The sequence below is a fragment of the Agelaius phoeniceus genome, chromosome 16 (assembly GCF_051311805.1).
Source record: "Agelaius phoeniceus isolate bAgePho1 chromosome 16, bAgePho1.hap1, whole genome shotgun sequence".
Classification (NCBI taxonomy): domain Eukaryota; kingdom Metazoa; phylum Chordata; class Aves; order Passeriformes; family Icteridae; genus Agelaius; species Agelaius phoeniceus.
In genome coordinates this window covers 9082994-9102960 of record NC_135280.1, presented here as the reverse complement: position 1 = coordinate 9102960, position 19967 = coordinate 9082994, and the positions used below count along the sequence as shown (strand labels likewise).

The 19967-nt window shown below is 43.4% G+C and overlaps 2 protein-coding genes across 4 annotated transcripts; both read left to right on the top strand.

Annotated features, from left to right (window-relative positions):
• The first annotated feature begins 672 nt into the window (after window positions 1-672).
• RRN3 (RNA polymerase I transcription factor RRN3) lies at window positions 673-11929 on the top strand. Its single transcript, XM_054643771.2, has 18 exons — window positions 673-830; window positions 958-1061; window positions 1553-1609; window positions 2435-2524; window positions 2616-2745; window positions 3191-3250; window positions 3717-3780; window positions 4257-4326; window positions 4812-4910; window positions 5511-5606; window positions 6050-6185; window positions 6900-7030; window positions 7752-7882; window positions 8663-8847; window positions 9134-9242; window positions 9660-9812; window positions 10026-10113; window positions 10503-11929. The coding sequence occupies exons 2-18, from the start codon at window positions 969-971 to the stop codon at window positions 10659-10661; spliced, it is 1851 nt and encodes a 616-aa protein (XP_054499746.2). The 5' UTR covers window positions 673-830; window positions 958-968; the 3' UTR covers window positions 10662-11929.
• Window positions 11930-13435: 1506 nt separating this feature from the next.
• NTAN1 (N-terminal asparagine amidase) lies at window positions 13436-19836 on the top strand. Of its 3 annotated transcripts, XM_054643515.2 has the most exons (10): window positions 13436-13651; window positions 14693-14795; window positions 14883-14948; window positions 15496-15604; window positions 16550-16623; window positions 17819-17872; window positions 18327-18380; window positions 18899-18996; window positions 19216-19329; window positions 19522-19836. In XM_054643515.2, exons 1-10 carry the CDS (start codon window positions 13571-13573, stop codon window positions 19699-19701), a joined length of 933 nt encoding a protein of 310 aa, XP_054499490.2. In that variant the 5' UTR covers window positions 13436-13570; the 3' UTR covers window positions 19702-19836. The 3 variants fall into 3 exon arrangements, with proteins under 3 accessions (XP_054499490.2, XP_077042811.1, XP_077042812.1); XM_077186697.1 differs by lacking the exon at window positions 14693-14795 and having other exon boundaries at window positions 13515-13651; XM_077186696.1 differs by lacking the exons at window positions 15496-15604; window positions 16550-16623 and having other exon boundaries at window positions 13442-13651.
• Window positions 19837-19967: the final 131 nt, after the last annotated feature.

Below are 19967 nucleotides of genomic sequence, written 5' to 3'. Positions count from 1 at the left end.
AGGGGCTGCGGGCGACTCCCACCGCTCACGGCGAACTGCCCAAGGGGTCGGGGAGCGCTCGCTTGTGAACCATCCCGGGATGGGATCCCTCCACCATGGCCTGGGGATAAATCTGGACTTCTGCTCACGCACCCCGGCACGCTGGGAGCGCTACCGGGAGTCAGTGTTAAAACCAGAACGGTGACGAGTAGAGCGCTTCTCTTGCCCGGCTTCATCCCCGCGTACGGGGAGAGAAACGCCCTCTCCGTGCCCCTGCCCGGCTCCTTCGGTCCGCCCGCACCACGGCGGGCGGGGGCAGCGCTGCGGCTGCTCCCTCCTGGCGCTCCCTGCCCGTTCAGAGGAGCCGCGCGGCGGTGCTGCCCCGTGCCTGCTCAGTGGAGCCGCTCCGTGCCCGCTCAGCGCCGCCGCCCGGCGGTGCCGCTCCCTGCCCGTTCAGAGGAGCCGCCCGGCGGTGCTGCCCCGTGCCTGCTCAGTGGAGCCGCTCCGTGCCCGCTCAGTGCTGCCGCCCGGCGGTGCCGCTCCGAGCCTGCTCAGTGGAGCTGCCCGGCTCTGTGCCCGCTCCGTGCCCGCTCAGTGGAGCCGCTCCGAGCCCGCTCAGTGGAGTCGCCCGGCTCTGTGCCCGCTCAGTGGAGCCGCCCGGCGGTGCGGCGCGGCCGTGCGAGGGGCGGTGCGGCCCGGCGGTGCGAGGGGCGGTGCCGCCCGGCGCGGTTTCCGCCCGGCCGCGCAGTTTCCGCCGGAGCGACATGTGGCGGCGCGGGCAGCCGGGACGCGCAGGGCGCGGGGCGAGGCGCCGCTGGCCCCGGTAGCGGGGGCGCGGCCGCCACCGCAAGGCAAGGGGGCAGCGGGGGGAACCCTCGGGAGAGGAGCCGCGGCTCTCGCGGCTCTCCCTGCCGAGGAAGGGCCCGAGAGGTGCCCCGGGCCTCCGAGCGGTGCTCACGCGGCTTCCCCTCCCCGCAGGCGCCGTGACCATGCTGGGAGCGGACGAGTTCATCAGCTCCCCGCCCAGGAAGACGGTGCGGTTCGGGGGGACCCTGACCGAGATCCTGCTTAAGTACGAAAAGGTGACTGCGGCTTGTCGGGGGCCTGCGCCGCGTCCGGGCTGCTGTTCCTGGGGTCATTCCGTGAGAAGCCTCGTTTTGCCTTACGCAAGACCGTGCCTGAAGGCTTAGGGGAAAAAATTGAAGGTGCTGAGCGTTGTAGGCTTGTGCCAGGCGGTATTGCTGTGCGAGCGAAAAGATTTCCCCTGTGAGTCAACCTGAGTGGCCGGGTGAATGTAAAGCCTGGCTTATGCTAAAGTGTGCACGGGAATCCAGCTGTGTCTGCAGGGAGAGCAGCTGAAAATGAGCCAGCAGCCTCGGTTGTCTTCTGGACAACACCCTGTTACTGCTGCTTCAGCTTTGCTGAGCTGGCTGTCTTGTATTCTTGATGTACCTGCTCAATACAATAGTTGGTTGTTCAGATACATTGATTTGGTAGTTTGGAAATTGGTAGTTTTTACTGAAGAAAAGAAAAAAAAGAAAGTAATTTATTTATTTTTTGTTTCCCCTGCTAGGGTGACACCACAGATTTTGAGTTGTTAAAACATCAGCTGTCAGATCCAGACATAAAGGTAAGACTTTGATAGTCAGGGGTCTGATGATTTAAAGTTCGTCTGTCTGAGTGTAATCACCAGACAAGTCATTCTGGTGCTTACACTAATCCTTTGCTTTAAATTGTATTTAAGAGCTTTTTTTCTTTGCAGAAACCATCAGAATTAAAACCCTAAATGGGAAAAAAAAGTCTGTTTATACATATATATATGCAGGATCTTTATAAATGGTATCTCATGCTTACTGACTCTGCTCTACCCTTTGAGTCTGTCTTTGTTCCAGATACCATCTTTTTAGGTCACTGATGCTTGATTATAGAGACACTTCTGTAGATCTGTGGTTTCTGACTTTCACAGCATTAAAGTTGCATTGAATTTTACCTTCTGTTCTCACTAAATCCGGTTTCATTAGGCAGTAACATACATATGCATTTAGTAGTTATACCCAGAAGTATTGTTTCACAGCTCTTCTGTGTAGCTACAAGTACCTGCCACATTTGCTGTTTCAAGACTTGAATGTCCCTTCTGCTTAAACTACAACAAAAGAGAAAAGAAAATGATGATGGAATACCATTTCTTTTAAGTTCTGTGTGAGGGAGGTTTCATGCCTTGCTCAGTCTGATTGAAGTCTTCATGGCAGGCTGTTGGCTTAGGACTTGGCATGAATGTATTCTGCATTCAAGAACTTCCATTGGTGAGGGCACAAACTGAAATTCCTTTCATGTTAGTATGAAAACAATTTCTATTTACAGTCTTAATCTTTGACTTCGAAGGATTTTGCTATTTTCTGCTACTAGGTAGTACTGTTTATTGAAATAGTTACCTATTTTTTCTGCTTATTTTAAGGATGCCCAGATCATTAATTGGCTGCATGAATTTCGAGCTTCTGTTGCATATTTGACCAAAGAGCTTGGACAACTGGTCAACATTTTGCTGGTAAGTATCTGTTGGTTTGCTATATGGGAAGATTAAGAGTTTAGTACTCAAAACGTCCTTCTCTGACATCTTGATCTTTGTTTACTTCTAGAAGCTGCCATGGTTGAGGAGGAGCCGAGAGGTAGTGGAAGAATATCTGGGTTTTCTTGGCAATCTTGTGTCAGCACAAACTGTCCATCTCAGGCCCTGCCTCCGGATGATCGTGGCGCAGTTTGTGCCCCGTAAGTTACTGCTCTCCTACTCGTCTTTGTTTGCTCATCAAAATCCCTAGATAGAGAACTTCTGTATAAATACAGTCCATAACACAATTAGTTATTGGGTTATTGAGTTTTTTCATGTTGATTGTCATACAGACAGTTTTCTCTACCTAGATTTTAGAAGACATATTCTAGGTGCTAATACAGATCCTGTTCTGGAGATGTCTTGGAAATGAATGAACTGTATAATATTTTTACTGCTAAAAAACCAAAAGCTGAAGTATGAGGATCATGTCGGATGTTCTCAAGAACTTCCTGGTTCTGTAAATAAAACAGTCTTTAAGAAAGTCTTGTGGCTAATTTCGATGTTTTAGTCCCTGTGGAGACTGTTGTTCAGTGTGTTTGCTATTGAATTTGTCACCTGTAAGATTTATACAATTTTGATATAATAATCTCATTTTTTTGCTAGCTCGAATAACCATCAGAGAAGATGATGTGGATATTTCAGATTCTGATGATGATGATGAAAGTGAGTATAAAGGATATAGATATATATGCTGCTGTAGTGCCTTTACTAAAAAAGAATCCAGTGCATGTTGCTCCTTTTTTACAAAATTAATTGAGCTGAGTTCAAGGAAAACATCAAGAACCATCCTTAAATTCCCAAGGAATTAAAGACTGTCTTGTACTCAAATCAATGGTGTGCTGACCCACTCCTTTTTGCTTTGAAACGATTCCTGTTGGTGCAGTATCTGTAGGAATAAGACACATAGGGAAACATTCCTAGCCCTAGATTGTTTCAAAGCCACGGAAAAGTTAGGAGTTGTTTGGTTTCTATTTTATTTACCTCAAGGTACACCCCTGCAAAAGAACATTTTGGCAAATGCAGTTTCCTTGGGAATCTTTCCATTGTGTAGTTGAGATGAACTGTTTTTACTGGTTCCTGATTTAGTTTTCTGTAACCAAGTGCGTAAGAATTCTTTTTCTTTCTCTAGACATTTCTGCAAACTTCGACACGTGCCACAGAGCGTTGCAAACTGTTGCAAGATACGTTCCTTCGTAAGTACAGAATCCCTTGGGCTTGTGTGCCCTTTCCTTGCAGATTTCAAGCTTGGGAACTGATGGGTTTTTTCCTCTTAATTGGAAGTATAACGCTTCATTTCATTGCATGATTTTTCCCAGTATTCAGTAACTGGTAGAATGCTTTACACAAACATGAAGTTTCTGTCAGGCATCAGCAGCTGAAAATCCTGTTAACAGAAATGGGAAGTAGGAAAAGTGTTGGTAGTGGCTTCTGTATTCTATATTCCATAGTGATATTTGAAGTGGCTTCTAACAAGTGCATTTTGAAAGTTTGCCATTTATTGTCTGTCCAGTGATCCTTGCCAAACCACATTTTATACAATTGCTTACCTTAAAATAAAGTTCCTGTGAAATAAGATGTACTTGTTCCAGTACATCTTTAGAGTGCTGGAGTTCAATATTTGCAAACCTATCACTTTTAGGTCTGATTTTTGGTTTTTAATTAATTATAGGACACCACAGTTTCTCATGCCGATACTTGTGGAATTCTTTCCTTTCATTAATAAATCAGAAAGAACTCTGGTAAGAGCTGTGATTATTTTTGTTGATTTGTTCATCTGTTTATCTAAATGTATAAATGTTCTGTATAGTAATACAACTGATTTGATGGCAGTCCATGCAGATTTTTTGAAGAATTTGTTATATATATGATAATTACATATATAATAACCATGTACAGGGTCATGTCTGTTTAGTGTAAGGCTGTCCAAGCATTCTGAGTTACTTATGCACAAGCATTGTGCTCATCTTTAATAACATCACCACATATTTTTTCCACTGGATTGCTTTCTTAATCAGTGCACACCATGGACCTCCTTGATGAGGAGTCTCAGGTTGTCTTGTTTGTTAGTTTATACATTTACTTACTCCTCATTGAACGCAATCTGTTTAAACCTATTTCTGTGTCTTTAGCTAATAAATTAAGAAACTTGTTTTCTAGAAGTCCTTTGCAGAAATTTGACTTTCTGTTAACACTATTATTGATACCAATTAATTTTGTGTTATAGGAATGTTATGTCCATAACCTGCTGCGAGTTACTGTGTATCTCCCAACTTTGAGGCTTCAGATTCTGGAGCTTATTATTGAAAAGCTGCTGAAGTTGGATGTAAGTTTATTGTGTGTTATCTTTTATGGAAGGTTGGCATTAAAATACACAGAGTAGGAAATGAAATATGCTTCATTTTTAGACTCTACAAAAAATGCCCTTCTGATCGTGGGTATAAACCCAGCCAAATTTATACTTCATTCCCAGGATAAAGATGTTCCCACACCTGAGGGTAACTGTATGGTGTGTGCTGTTACACCCTGCCTGGAGTCTCTGCCAGAGTCCAAATAACTGTCTTGTGGTGATCAGCACTAATGTGAATGGGCTTTTCTTTGTGTGCTTGATTGGTTGTGTCATCTCTTTGAAGTAAAATCCTAAAAAAAGGCAGGAGAGCTAGCACTGTAAATGATGGTGGCTTTTTGCCTCACTGTGTAATAGTCTGGGCAGAGCAGATGCTGGGGAGGTAAAAGTTTCAGAAAGTTTGGAATGTTCATTCGTGTATGGCACATCATTCCTTTTTAAAATGTTTATTTAGTTCAGGACAGAATCTAGTGAAGAACTTACTCATGTGGTCATGCCTTTTATATAAATAATAAAATACCCGATTTTCGTATTATTGTCATGGTTTTATAGACATTAATTTCTTGTTTGCAACTGTAGGTTAGCACTCCACAGCAAGATATTGAAGATGCTGAAGAAACTGCTAATAACTGTGCTAGCGAGGAAAAATCTACAGAGGAGGGACTTTTTGACATGGTTGGTTATCTTGTTCTATTAAATTTTTTTAGTAAAATTATCACTTCTGAAGTGGCAATGAACTAAGTGTGGAAATTCATTATTAGTTTGTTGTTACTGCACTGCACGCTGCTCTTGAAACCTGAACAGCTGACAAATGATTAATGTGTTCTCATGTATTGACTTATTCATGTAAACACCCAGTGCTACATTCACCAAATCAATTTCATTATGTAAAAACACAAGCAGCTGTGCAATAAAGCTAGTTAAAGAATTCATGATACTTGGCTTAGTGTGCAAAAATTTCCTTATACTGTATAATGAGATACTGCTTGTTAAAAAAAAAAAAAAAAAGATGAAACTTTAGCATATTGCTGAAAGATAAATTTAGCTTGACTTTTCCTGTAATTGCTGTCTCTGGGATTTGTGTATTTAAAAGCTGCATGTGCCATTTTATCTACCAGGAGGAAGATGAAGACAGAAAAGGCAGCAAAGTTGTCTCTCCCAATATTGAGAGAATGGCCCATCCTCTTGCAGAGCGTCTGGACATCCTGATGACCATCCTGTTCTCATACATTAGAGATGTTTGCCATGTGGATGGTGAGAACTCTTGCTCTATAAACAAATTTGTTGTTTTGCTAACAAGTAAGAAACACTTAAGAGGAGCTCTCTCTCTCTGTATTGTGAGATAAAGCAGAATTCTGCCATTAGCAGGCTATAGTTCACATTCCTGCCACTGCCCAGGTGCTGGGAGAGGTACCTACTGTAATAGGGTATAAATGTTTTTATCATTTGCTCTACTTGAGTGTTAGAATTATGGATCCTTTCAACATCATGAAGACTGGAAGTAGATCAAAACAACCAGACACATCAATCAATTGCCTTTGTTACAGGAGAAAAAAGAATAAAGAAATATCTTTCACTGTTAGGCACTAAGGGTTTGAATTCTTCAGATTTATATATTTAAAACAATATTTAGAAACCATTATGCTGTATCTTCTCCACATAAGTCAGGTGATTTATTTGTGTTTTTTCTTGCTCTTTTAAGCTAACACATTATTGCAAAGTTTGCATGTCTAGCAGCTTTATATATGTGCACACTCACACAGAGAGATTCTTCATTTACACCACCTTAGAAAGCAGTAGAATTGTACACCTGGATTTTTGGATGTCAGATAAACTGAGAAGTCAGGTTGACAGTTTTCCTTTACATATTCTTACTGGTGTAGAAAGATATAAATACCATTTCTGCAGCATGAGGGCAGGGAAAAACCCCTGAAATGTTTCATTTTGTTCTGTTGCTTTGTTGTGTAGGCAAGCTTGACATCAGCAACACGAAGGATTTGTATCGGGATCTGGTTTCTGTTTTTGACAAGCTCATTTTACCAACCCATGCTTCGTGTCATGTACAGTATTTCATGTTTTACATCTGTAGCTTTAAATTGGTGAGTAAAAACTGGTTTTAAAATGCAGTGTCCTCTGTCATTTCTGCATCTTTGTTTTGGTTTTTTTTTACAAAACAGTTTTCTTTGCTGTAATTCTACTCTGAAGATAGCAAGTACATTCAGGATTCATTAATATCTTCACTTTCTTTTTCTTCTCTGTTACTCCTTTCTTTTTCTTTATGAGATACTGCTTCTTAAAAAAAAAAAAAAGATGAAACTTTAGCATATTGCTGAAAGATAAATTTAGCTTGACTTTTCCTTTAAGAGCTTTATGGCTCTTCCCATGTTGTTCATAAACCACTTACAGATGGACTCTTAGCAAGTGTGAAGGAACAAACATGGTTAAAACTGATCTCTTTGACAACAATCAGTTGGACTCTTGCACCCAGGACATGGGATGCAAATTTCTTCAGCATCCCAAAACTATTGCAGAGATGCTGTCTCTTAGGTCTTTGATTTGAAAATTGTGTCTGCTGTTAGTTGTTCCCCCAACCTTCATTGTCCCATCTCTCTCAACAAACTGTTCTTTCTTTTATAACTGAGTATAGAAAAAGACACAGAAATTAGTGCTCTTCCATCATGTGTAGGTGTGGTTATTTACTGCAGTTATGGGTAGATTTTTGTAATGGTTTAGTTATGGAAATAATGGGAATTGAGAAATAATGGGAATGTCTTGCTTAAACAGTGTCATCTCACAATGTCTGTGTATCTTTTTTTCCAGGGGTTGGCTGAAGCGTTTTTAGACCATCTTTGGAAGAAACTGCAGGATCCAAACAATCCTTCAGTAATCAGGCAGACTGCTGGGAGTTATATTGGCAGCTTCTTGGCAAGAGCTAAATTTATTCCCATTGTGTAAGTTGTTTTCACACATGAACAGAACCAAACGATTCATGCTATTGTGGAGCTCAAGTAGAGAATTGGTCTTCTATTCCCACTGCTTTGTCAGTAATCCTGAATCAAGGGTCTTGTTTGTCCTTTCAACAATATTGGTTCAGTATTGTCTTGAAGCTTGAAAACACATACAGCATGCAGGCTGATGATTTCTGAGGTTCATGACTTGCTGTTTTGGGCTTCACTAACCAAGAAGTGCTGAGCAGGGGTAGGTTGTGCTGACTTCAGGCAGTCATAGATTCCCAGTGTATCTGATGTTTTCAGTACCCAGTGTTAGGCACTTTCTGCAGGCTCTGGAACAGGGAGATCATTTGTTCTACTATTTTGATAGAGAATGGTTTAAATGTCTTCCTTTTTATGTACACATTCTATATTTTTGTGCTGTTCAGGGAGGGTGTGGTGACTTCAACATTGGAGTTAGTTGGATATTGGAATTACCTGCTGGACATGGGAGGCATTGCTCTGTATTACCTGTAACCAAAAATTCTGGTTGATTACTGTGTGTTCATGGATTCATCTCTTCTGGCATCCTGTCCTTTCACTGTTTGGGGTTTTCAGTGCTGATTGATTCATTTTATGCTGAGATAAAGGAGAAAGCTTGTAACAGAATCATTCCTTTACAAAGAGATTTTCTTACTGATGTTCTTATAATCACTGAGATTCTTGAATATTTGTTGAACATCTTTTCTACACCATTTCAGGTGTTATTTTTTACACTTCTTTTTTCTCCCTGCACTACAGTACAGTAAAAGCATGTCTGGATCTTCTGGTGAACTGGCTGCATAAATACATTGATAATCAGGATAAAGGAGCTAATGCCTACTGTGATGTAGCTCTCCATGGGCCGTTCTATTCCACGTGTCAGGCAGTGTTCTATACGCTTATTTTCCGTCATAAACAACTTCTGGATGGAAATTTAAGGAAAGGTGAGCATCTTAGGTTTGAAAGGATTCATTAGAAGTTTTACTGTTACTGTGTTTTATAGTGGTCAATTCAGTCAAGTATCTGATGGCAAATTTATCTTGTTGTGCTCTAAATAGAATGAGGTGGCTTGTACACATGTTGGGGCCAGACCTCCACTGTGAGAGTGCCCCAGGATGTGCTTCTCTGGTGGTGTTGCAGAGTGAGGCATGTCACACTGGAAATTCTTAGCAACTGACTTCAGTTTATATGATACCTAATTTATATTTGCTAATTGTTTTTATTTTGAAGGTCTGTCGTATCTGCAGAGTTTAAATTTTGAGCGCATTGTCATGTGTCAGCTAAACCCCCTGAAGATTTGTATCCCTTCTGTTGTCAACTTGTTTGCTGCCATTACCAGGTACCTGCTCATTTACTTCAGTAAAGCTTGGTACAGGTGTTGTGTGTATCTAAAACCAGCACAGGGTTTTGTTAGGCAGAGTCTTGAATATTACCTGAGACATAATACTGCCCATATTGATTAGGGATAAGTTTATTGATAGGTGAATTTCAATGGAATCCTGCAGTCCTATGAAATGGATTGCTCTGTGTTGGAGCCAGTGTGTTTGTACTTGGAATAAAGTTTATAGGGGCTTAGAGGAAGAAAACAGACTCCTTACCTTGTGACTATCCTGCAAACTCTTAATAACAGCTGGAAAATGGAAGATAGAAGTGATACTTGTTCAAAAATAACTTTGTGTTTTCATACCATCCATCTGAAAATCTTGCTTTGGGTGTGCTGGAAGCGCTTATCTTTTCTTTATTCCCTTTTTTAAAGGAAATACCAGTTGGTGTTCTGCTACACAATTATAGAGAGGAACAACAGGCAGTTCATCCCCGTTGTGCGGAGCGGCACCGGGGGCGACCTTGTGCAGACCTGCACCAACCCCCTCGACAGCTTCTTCCCCTTTGACCCCTACATACTCAAAAGGTAGACTTGAAAAGTGAACAACTCCTTTGTGCCTTCTAGAAAATAATGAATACAACCTGTAGCAAACTGTCAGTCTTTCTGCTGTTCACTTTCCTCCCTGATCCTTTGTACCTTTCATATTCTGCATTTTAACCAGATTGTCAAAGATTTAAATTAAAATGTACCCCTACTGTGAATACAATAACTCATTCTGTGCTTTGCTTCCTCTCTCAGATCAAAGAAGACCATTGATCCTATGTATCAGTTCTGGGAAGAGCTGAGTGCTGAAGATCTTGAGGATCTGAAGAAACCCATTAAAAAGGTAATCTTCCCTGATCCAAACACAGTTCAGCTATCAGCTGCTTTTATTGCAGAATATTTTTTTAAGTAGATAAGAGTACACTATACATTTAGGGGAAACTGAGACTGAAATTTGGAAGCTTTAGGAATTGATCCATTCTTGCCTTGGGAGCACTTTTCCCTCTCCTGCAGCACAGGAGCCATCTGAAAGCTTTTTGAATGTGCTCAGAAAATGGACATGATGATGTTACTGGGAAATCCACCCTGTAGATGTCATTCAGTTCCCATATTTCATAATCAGAGTACATCAAATTCTCTTACCATTCCAGGTGGTTGTAGCAATCACAGTGGAAATCCAGGAAGATTTGACAGTATCTTCCCATTCTCACTGATCCTTTTAAATTTTTGCAGGGTACTTCTGAAGATGAAGACGATGACTTTTTAAAAGGAGAAACTCCTCAAAATGATGGTGTGGTTGAAATTGCACCAAATTCTTACGAGTCCAACACGCGGAGCCCTGTGAGCAGCATTGGCTCCCCTGCAGACTGTTACGTGCCATACCCACTGTGACATGGGCAACCAGAAGGGAAAATGTGGAATAGGTTGAAAATTGTGTGCAATGTTTTGCTCTGGAAAGAGACTTGAGCTCAACTTTCCAAACTGGCAAATGTTTTAAGTAACTACATTTAAGAAAAATTACTGTTTCTTAGTCATCAGATTTCTACAGATATGTTAAAGTTATATGTTGCTAGAAAAGCTTAGAGAATAAATAGGGTGATATTTTACAAATTTCACATTGAAATGGTTTTTATGACTTAGAAGGATTTTTTAATAGTTTTTTCCAGCTCTTCAAAACTTAATTTACTAATGTTTCTCTACAAGGTTTTATATATCAGGGGTGAAATTCTGGTGTTTCTTCCTGCAGATTTGTGTGGGGACCAGAATTCCACTGTCAGTGTTCCAACTCTGATGACTCTTCTTGAGCTGGTTTCACAGTAATGGTGTAATCTCTTGTCCTTGGTTGCCATTTTTTGGCACCCAGTGTGAGGCTTGAGAAATCTGAAACAATCTGTACTGATTGCATTTGGATTTCACTTACTCTGTACTGGGACAAAGCAGTCAGTAGCCACGTTGCTTGAAGCTGCTTTCTAGAGGGACCCCTTTGGAAGTTTCCTCCTAAATTTGCCCTAAAGCAGGAGATCTCTCAATAGGCAGGGCATGAATCCAGTCTGGCAGTGGTTCTTCCACACACATCTCTTCAGCTTTTCCTGTCTGTAGAGCCATGCTTGGTGAAGCCACTTGCTAGTGGGAAGTGTGCTCAGACAGAAAGCATTATCCTGAAATCTGTAGCTGACACACACCTTTCCCAGCTAGGAAAGTTCAGACATGTGAAAGTGATGGTTGTTGGAGGTGTTGAAAATGAGGGAGTAGCTGAATGTATTATTTGTAGATAGTTTTCTTGGGATGCTTGTGAAGCACTCCAAGACAGATATTTATTTGCCAGGTTTGAAGTTTATATGTGAATGCTTAAAATAGAAAAAAAAAAGTCTTCCCTTGTGGTAAGGACGTGATGGTGTCAGTGGTGTCCTTGTGTTGTCCGTGTGTCTGTCAGTCAGTGTAGAGTTTCTCTACAGAGGTTTCTTGTCTTCTTTCCATGGTTGCTGGCTTTTAGATTGGAGTAAGAATATAAACAATGGGAAAAAAATAAATGTTATTCGTGTAACATTTAGTTGAAAATTTTATGTATTTAAGACTAAACTCCAGTTGCCCTTCTTTAGAACTTGGAGGCTTTTAAGACAGCATTTTTATTTGGAGCCAATAAAGTTTGATGCAAAGAGTGCAATTCTTAACATCCTTTAGAAAACCACATGTCTGTATGTAACTGAGGTGCCCTCTCTGGAGCCTGACTTCTCAAAGTTGGGGTGTTCATTCTGACAGATTGCAGAAATGAGTTTGGGAATGACACTGCAAAATTGTATAAACTGAGAAGTTTTGGTTTTAATTGTAGTCCTCTTTATTTTCAGTCCTGAGTAATAAACAATAGATTTCCTTCTAAAACAATTGCATTTTCTCCTGGCACAAAAGAACCCTCACGTCAACAGCAGGGAACATATCCTTTAAAAGATGCCCTTCAGACACTACTTTCAAAATGAGGGTGTGTAAAACTTGCCCAGTTGTAGTACTAGGTATGTGATTCAGGAACTTCCACATATCATGAAAAACAAAAAAAAAAACCCGTAAGTGTAATGTGCAGACATTGAACTGTCTGTACTGAAGTTACACAGTTTTGTTTAAGTGTTTCTGGAACCTTTGCTCTGACAGCTCTGGTTTTCTCCATGTAATGGCAGGCAGGTGTGCTGGCAGGTGCTGGTGCTTTGCTAAAGAGACTTTGTAAATACCAACAGCTGTGAGAAGAGTGTTCATCCTGAGGTGCAATTTTGTCTCACATGAGAAATGCAATGTATCTTTTGAAGAAAGCATTTATTCTACTATAGAATCATAAAGTCATAGAATGGCCTGGGTTGGTAGGGACCTTAAAGATCACCTAGTTCCAACCAGCCTGTCACTGGCAGGATCACCTTCTACCAGGCCAGTTTGCTCAGCCCAATGCAGCTGGGCCTGGAACACTTCTAGGGACAGTTTATTTCTGTGAAATTGGATGGAAAGGCTGAGCTGGGGTCGTGGGCAGTTGGTGTCTCTGGGCTGTGGGCAGGCTGGGTGCCTGGCTGTCCACATTCCCTGCAGGGTGAATTAACTCTGCTGCTACCATCGTTATTCCCCGTAGTATATTCCACAGACAACTGGAGGAAAAAAAACCCTGATCTTTGAGGAAAAACGGTTTTCTTTGGGATTGTCTGAAAATCCAACTTGTGGTTGCTGGGGCAGAGGATGGTGGTGTGGGGATCAGCCTCTTCTCCCAAGCACCCAGTGGTAGAACGAGGGTATATAACCTTAAACTGTGCCGGGGGAGGTTTGTGTTGGACGTTGGGAATGATTTCTTCATTCTTCCATTGGATGGTGGAGTCACCGTCCCTGGAGGAATTTAATTCCAGGCTGGATGTGGTCCTCAGTGCCATGGTACAGTGACACAGTGGCGTTCAGATAGAGGTTGGATTCTATGATCTCAGAGGTGTTTTCCAGCCTCAATAATTCAGTGATTTGTAAATTTGTGGCTTTATAACTGTTATAATTTCATACCACAACTTAAGGATGCCCCGCAGCGGCCGGGGAATCGCTGCAAGGTTACCGAGTTAAAGTCGTCAGGCGGGGCCGCCGAGGCCGGGCGCGTTTCCCTCAGCCCTGGGGCGGTTCCGCGGTGCCCGGGCCTGGGCCCAGCCCCGGGGCGGTTCCGCGGTGCCGCGGGCGGAGCGGCGGCCGCGCTTTCCCAGCGCCCTGCGCGGCGCCGCCCGGCCCGGCCCGGCGCGGCCTGCGGAGGGAGCGCGGAGCCGCCTCCGGGCCCGGGCCCGCCGCTCGTCGAGATGCCGCTGCTGGTTAACGGAGCGCGGGTGGACTTGGCCCGGCCCACGGGGGACATGATCCGCGCCCACCCGCACCTCGAGGTGAGGGAAGCGGGAAGGGGCCCCCGTGGGGAGCCGCGGTCGCGGCCGGCGGGGCGGGTGGCGGAGCGGGGCGGCCTCGGGGTGAAGCGGCCCGGGGTAGGGGGTCCCGACCCCGACCCCGACCCCGACCCTGCGCGTTCCCAGCACTCTGGCAGCGGAGAGCCGCGGGGCGATGCAAAATAAATAAACCGGTGTCGGCGGAGGGGCTCAGCCGTACCGGTGCGGGTGCCCCGCGGGGCTGGGCGGGCGCTTTCTGTGTGACAAAATGACAAAAACTGGCGATAAAAAGGAAGGTGGGCACTCCGAGGAAGGTGCTGACCTTGCTGCCAGGGTGTAAATGTTATAATCCTAGCGGTGAGTGCGAGCCAGGACTGTGAGCAGAGCTGTTTCCCGTCAGAAGGTGTTTCTTTACAGACCCTGAGATTATGCAGAAAACCAGGGCAAATTTGATAAAGCTGTGAAGTGTTTTTTGAGCCCAGAATGGGAATTGACTTTGTCCCCAGCAGGTCTGTGAGGAAGCACTGCAGTAGTCATAGCCCAGGAATCCGGGTTTTCCACACACCAATCGAGCTAATAAACAACAGTATTTTGATAAGTGCAAAATAAATGTTCTGAAATGTGGCAGCAGAAGACTGAAACTTCTGTATTTCAAGTTTCCTGTTCTGATTAAACTTCCAAGATCAGTTCTGGTATTATCTAATGTAATGTTTTCCCAGTTCAAAAGCTGTTTATTGTGCCTCCATTTTATGGTCCATATAACAGGGTAAAGGTGTTTTGTAACTCTCTGGAATTATGAGATTTAACTATTAACTTGGTCACTGTTAGGAAAGCATAAAATTTTCAAAATTCAGAATACGCTGTAATACAAAACACAGAAAATTCAGACTACTCTGTAATAATCCAAAACACAAGTATTTCTCTCTGAGCTGGGTCCCTTTGCTTTTCAGAGGTGATGTTTCTGTGAAGTAATGGATACACCTGAGAATTCAGCCACTGTAATATCTGTTATAATTTGTAGTATTTGTTACCATTTATCTTTAGGAAAAGGCAAAACTTCTGAGAAGTCAGCCAGCTCAGATCGTGGAACCCAAAGGCCTTCTCTATGTCCAGCAGAGAGAGTTTGCAGTGACTACCCCTAAAGATGGTGTGTAGGAACAGACACATTTCTTCTTGTACTGAAGCAGTGGTTGTGAGAGCTGAGTTCTTACAGTGTTTTCCTCCTTTAAAATAGGTTCTGTTTCCATTCTTGGATCAGATGACGCCACTACCTGCCACATAGTTGTGCTCCGACACACAGGTATCTCTAGAGGACCTCCAGAGCAAAGCCTGTACCCCTGAAATAAGGAATTAGTGCTGGTTTATGTGGCATTAATAAATTAAACTACAGTTACATCAATACAAACCCAATTCCCCAAAAGTCACGTAATGTGTTAACTAAAGACTCGCTCAGAGTTGTGTGTTCAGTGTGAGATTCTGTGCTCTCCTCACTCTGTGAGCAGATTTTAACTTGCTCTGCTCCTGTGGCCAGGGGCACTGCAGCCCTGGGCTGTGTCTAGCAGTGTGGCAGAGCAGGGTTTGGATGTTTCAGGGGTAGAATTTGTGTGTGCATGTGGATTTGTGACATTAGAGATGTTGCCTGCTAAGGTGTTCCCTCCTGTTAAGAGGGCACTTGTACCCTCACAGGAGCTGTGCTGGTTTATACTGGCCCGTGCAGACGGTGGTGCCTCGCCCCAGTCACATCCCCTGCGGAGGGGGGCGAGGCCGTGTGGGGCAGCCCTCCCTGCACAGTGGGACTGCCCCGCTCGGTGGCACTGTCACCCAGTCCCTGTCGTGTGCCCTCCCAGGCAGCGGAGCCACGTGCCTGACCCACTGCGACGGCTCGGACACCGAGGCCGAGGTGTCGCTCATCATGAGCTCAGTGAAGTCCTTCTCCAGCTCCACGGGCTGTGGCAGGTCAGCTCTGCTCCCTTCCTCTTCTGCTTCTCTCCAAGGTTCCTGCAGCTGCTGTGGAGGGGAGTTGGGAGGGGTTTGTGCTGGGTTCAGACGAGGGAACTGTGCAGGAAGCACCTCTTGATCAGCAGCCGCATGCAAAGTGAAAATCACTTGGTGATGATTTTGGGGGTGTTTTTAGCAGTCATTCAAAGCACGGTTCTGTTCTGAAGAGTGTCTCTGTAAAATGCCACCATGAGGGTTGTGTTTACTGTTTCCCATTTAACTTTGTTCCAGATTTGCAAAATTTTCCATATAACTGGTTTTTGGTTCATATTATATTTTTCCCTTCAGAGTATTTGTAAATTCTTTTCAGCATCTGCCAATCTATCAGGGAATTTTGTAAGTCCACATTAAAAAAAAATGGTGTGAAGGATAGGACAGTGGGTGAAAAGCTCTGAAACAGAATTTAGTAGACAAGTTTATTTCTGGATGTGGAGGGTTTTGCCCCTGTGGTTTGGTAAGAACAAAAACTAGCTCGTGAACTTAGATTTGTGATTTGTAAGGACTTTACATAGACACTGCTTAGAGAAGAACCCTGCTGCATGGTCCAGAATAGTCATGAGGAGTTCATGGGAACAAAAATCTTCAAGTTTAATTAACTGAAAGGTGGTTACAAAGTTCAGTCCAAACCAGAGGTGCCAGAGATACCCTTGGGATAGCATTGCATGTATTTAATGCCTCTTCAAGCTTGTTCCTGTGCCACTTCCTGGGTGATGATCCTTGAAGTTTTCAAAATGGAATTATTGTAACTTGCTCTGTAATGCAAACCAGCTTGGTGCATGTGATTGCAATAAGTGAGGCTTCTGTAATGATTGCTTTGCAGTTTGGGCTGGGGATTATTTTGTAAAGATACTCATTTTGAGATGTCTTTTTAATTGCTGTTTCCTGTTATTCCATCTCTGTTAGGCTGGAAGTGCACCTAGTTGGAGGTTTCAATGATGATAGGCAGTTATCACAAAAACTTACTAATCAGCTTCTTAGTAAGTTCACGTTTTTTGCACTCTCATGTCCAAAAAAAAAAGTTTTGGGTGGAGTTTGTTTGTAGTCCGAGTCCACAGTCATTTACTGGAAAGAAGTGTGGATTCACATGAAGGGTCTTTTTCTGTGCCTGAGAATTGGTGTGGAGAGGGGCTGGACTGCTGGGGCTTGCCCGTGCTCAGTGCCTGGGCCACAGGGTCTGATCCTGTCACTGCTCCCTGGCTCACACTTGGCTCTGGAGAGTTGGGTGCAGTTCAGCTGGGCTTTGATTCCTGCTCATCTTCTTGGGATCATGGGCAGGTGGTGTCACTCTCCCAGTCTGTACATGTGGATGATTCATCAGTTACCATTTAGTTCATACCTTAATGTGATGAGGTAAAATTTAATTATTGTTTGGAATTGTCTGATGAAAAATGTCAGGTCTTTTATAAAATCCATATTCCAGAGGAGTGATGACAGTGCTTCACTCACAATTGGAAGTGTAAAGTACCTGCTTGCCTGGGAGTGCTCTGGGTTGTGCTTTTGTCACTTTGTCACTTCTGGAGAGGCCTCTGCCCCACTGCAGTGGGGATGGGGCAGGGATGGGGCAGGTGTCAGGATTGGAGGGAGGTGTTTGAGGGGGTAAACAAAAAAGGAAAACCAAAGACCCTGGCATGCAGCCTTGTGGCTATGACACCTGATGGGTGTTTTGTGTAATGTGAGAGTTCTGTGCAGAACAAAGTATTTTGGTTAACTGACTTTAACCTTCTGATTTTCATGCATCAAGGTACAATTTGAATCAGTAATGCTGTATTGCTATCAGAACTTAAAAGAGGGGTTTTTTTTCTGGTGTTTGGGATGGTGAAATGCAGAACTAATTTACAGTTGATGAAAGACTGGGTTTGTTCACTATCTATTTAACATTTTAGGAAAAAAACATTTAAATATAACCTGCTAAATGTAGAGCAGACCAGAGCAGAGCTGATGTGATGCCAAAGCTAAACCAGTGTCAGTAGAAGGAGTAAGTGGCAGAGCACTTTCTTAGCAGATTTTTGCTGTTACAAACGGCCTGTCTCTGTAAATTCCTGATAGTTTGAAGCAAATGTGCAGAAGCCTGTTTGCAGTGTTCTGGGGCAGGGGTTCAGTGTGTGCCCTCAGCCCCAGACAGCAGTGCCCTGCCCCCCCTCACTGACATTTTTGCTCTCCTTGTCATCACAGGAGCGTTTGACCTCCAGCCAGAGGATGTTCATTTAGTAACTTTCTGTGTAACAGGTAAGAAAATGTTCCCTTGGGTTTGGAAGTACCTTTCCTGAAATAAAAGGGTAGGGAACTTCTCAGACATGGCTTTTTCTCTGTCCTGTCACAAAGAACAGCACAAATCCTCCATACTGATGTGTAATTTTCAGTTTTGCTGCTGCACTGCAACCAGCTCATAATCATGGCCAGGTTATTTTGGCACATATATCCCAAGAAACAGGGGTTTTTCCCTGTAAATTGTCCTGGCAGAAGCAGCTGGCTGGAGCTGCTGTTCTGTTAGGAGACAGCTCCAAGTCCCACGTGTGTTGTTACTGACCTCTGCCTTCTTTTCCATATTTCATTTCATTTTCCTTGGCTTTTTCTATCTTATGCAACATCAGATCTCTTGCTATCCAATAACATACAATTAAATAAATGCTGCTCAGGCTAAAATCCAAAGCCAAGTTTTACTTCTTTTTCTTGATTACAGAACTAAATGACAGAGAAGAACAAGATATTCACTTTCCAATAATTTATGGAATAGGTGAGTCAGTTAAATTACAATTGAATTTTCTTTTGGTCCCTGGATTACTTTTCAGATTCCAGTAGTAAATGGACTGCTTTTAATGGGTGAGAAAAGTCCACCCTAAAAGTTGCACACTACTGTCAGAGGCATAGGCAAAAATGCTTTTCTTGTGGTGCCACAGCTGGGAGATGCACACATGAAGAGGCTGTGTACAAATGCAAACAGATTTTTTCCTTTTACTGCTCTTAAAAGCTTATCAGCATTGAGCTACTGGAGTAAATTTATGCTTAGAATTTAATCTTCTTCTCTTTGATTACTCAGTGTTTTTTTCTAATTAGTTCACTCATCTCTGGAATATTGTAATGCTGCCAAAGGAAATTAAGTAGAAATGTACTGTCACAGGCTTGGGGTCTGAGAAATAAAAATGTGTGATGGGTTCTGCAGTTCCGCAACAGTTTTGTTAGGTACATGGTCATTGTAAAGAAGTGCCTCAAAACAATTATTTCTTACTATATTTAATCTCTATTTCCTGCCAGCTGTGAATGTTAAAACAGCAGAGATCTTCCCTGCAACCTTCCCAGTAAAAGGGCCGGATGAGGATCTGCGTTCAGCCCACACTTTAACAGGAGCACCAGTGAGTAAAAAGGGTGGTGAAAATGGGGAGTCCAGGCAGGGGCAATGAGACATCCAAAGTCTGAGGAGAAGATCCTTGGGTGGCTCTGGGTTCGTGGTCACCATTTCACTCTGTGTGTGTTGGAGTAGCAGTGTCAGGGCTGAGCTGGGCCAGGCTGAGGGGAGCTCTCCCTGTGTGGGGCAGCCCTGGCTGCCTCTGCAGCCTCCTCTGTTCTTGCAGCTCACCAACATCTACGATGCCAAGACAGAACAGCTCCGGATTGGGCCTTATTTCTGGGGGCCTTTCCCACATGTGGATTTCTGGCTGGAACAAGATGATGCACAGATTTTACAGGTACATGAAATGAACTGGTTGGGGCTTTTTTGTCTTCTAGCTGAGTAGAGAGAGGGGTGTTACACTTTGTCAAAACTTTTCCCAGTGCACTGCTGTACCTGGGAGGGTGGGGAGTATCCTTCTAGAGGGGAGGATAATGAGAACATTGTATCCTGAATGTCAAGCAGCTCTTGCTCCCATCTTCTTTTTCAGAATCTTTCCACGTCACCCCTGGCTGAGCCCCCCCACTTTGTTTCCCACATTAGATCTACATTAACATTTCTAAAAGAACATCCATTTCCATCCCAGTCCCTGTTTCCTGACAGGAAGCCTCGAATCTACAAAAAAAATGAAGAAGGGTTGTGGGAACAGGTTTGTTCTGACAAAATCTAACCTGGAACTCACTCCCACAATTGCTTTAAGGAAATACAACTTGCAGGAAGAGCAATTTGTTGCAAATAGCATATTGCTGGTCACAAATACCAATGTTCCTGTGCTTTTCAAAATAAAATATTTTGATAGAAGTAACTTGCTTTTTCTGCATTACTTATGTAGAAATCTGGGTTTCTTTGAAGTAAGAATTTGGCTTTGTTTAGGTTCTGTTGCTCCAGAGTAGTAATTTGATGGGCAGGTAGAGGTGGCAATGCTGGAGACTGACA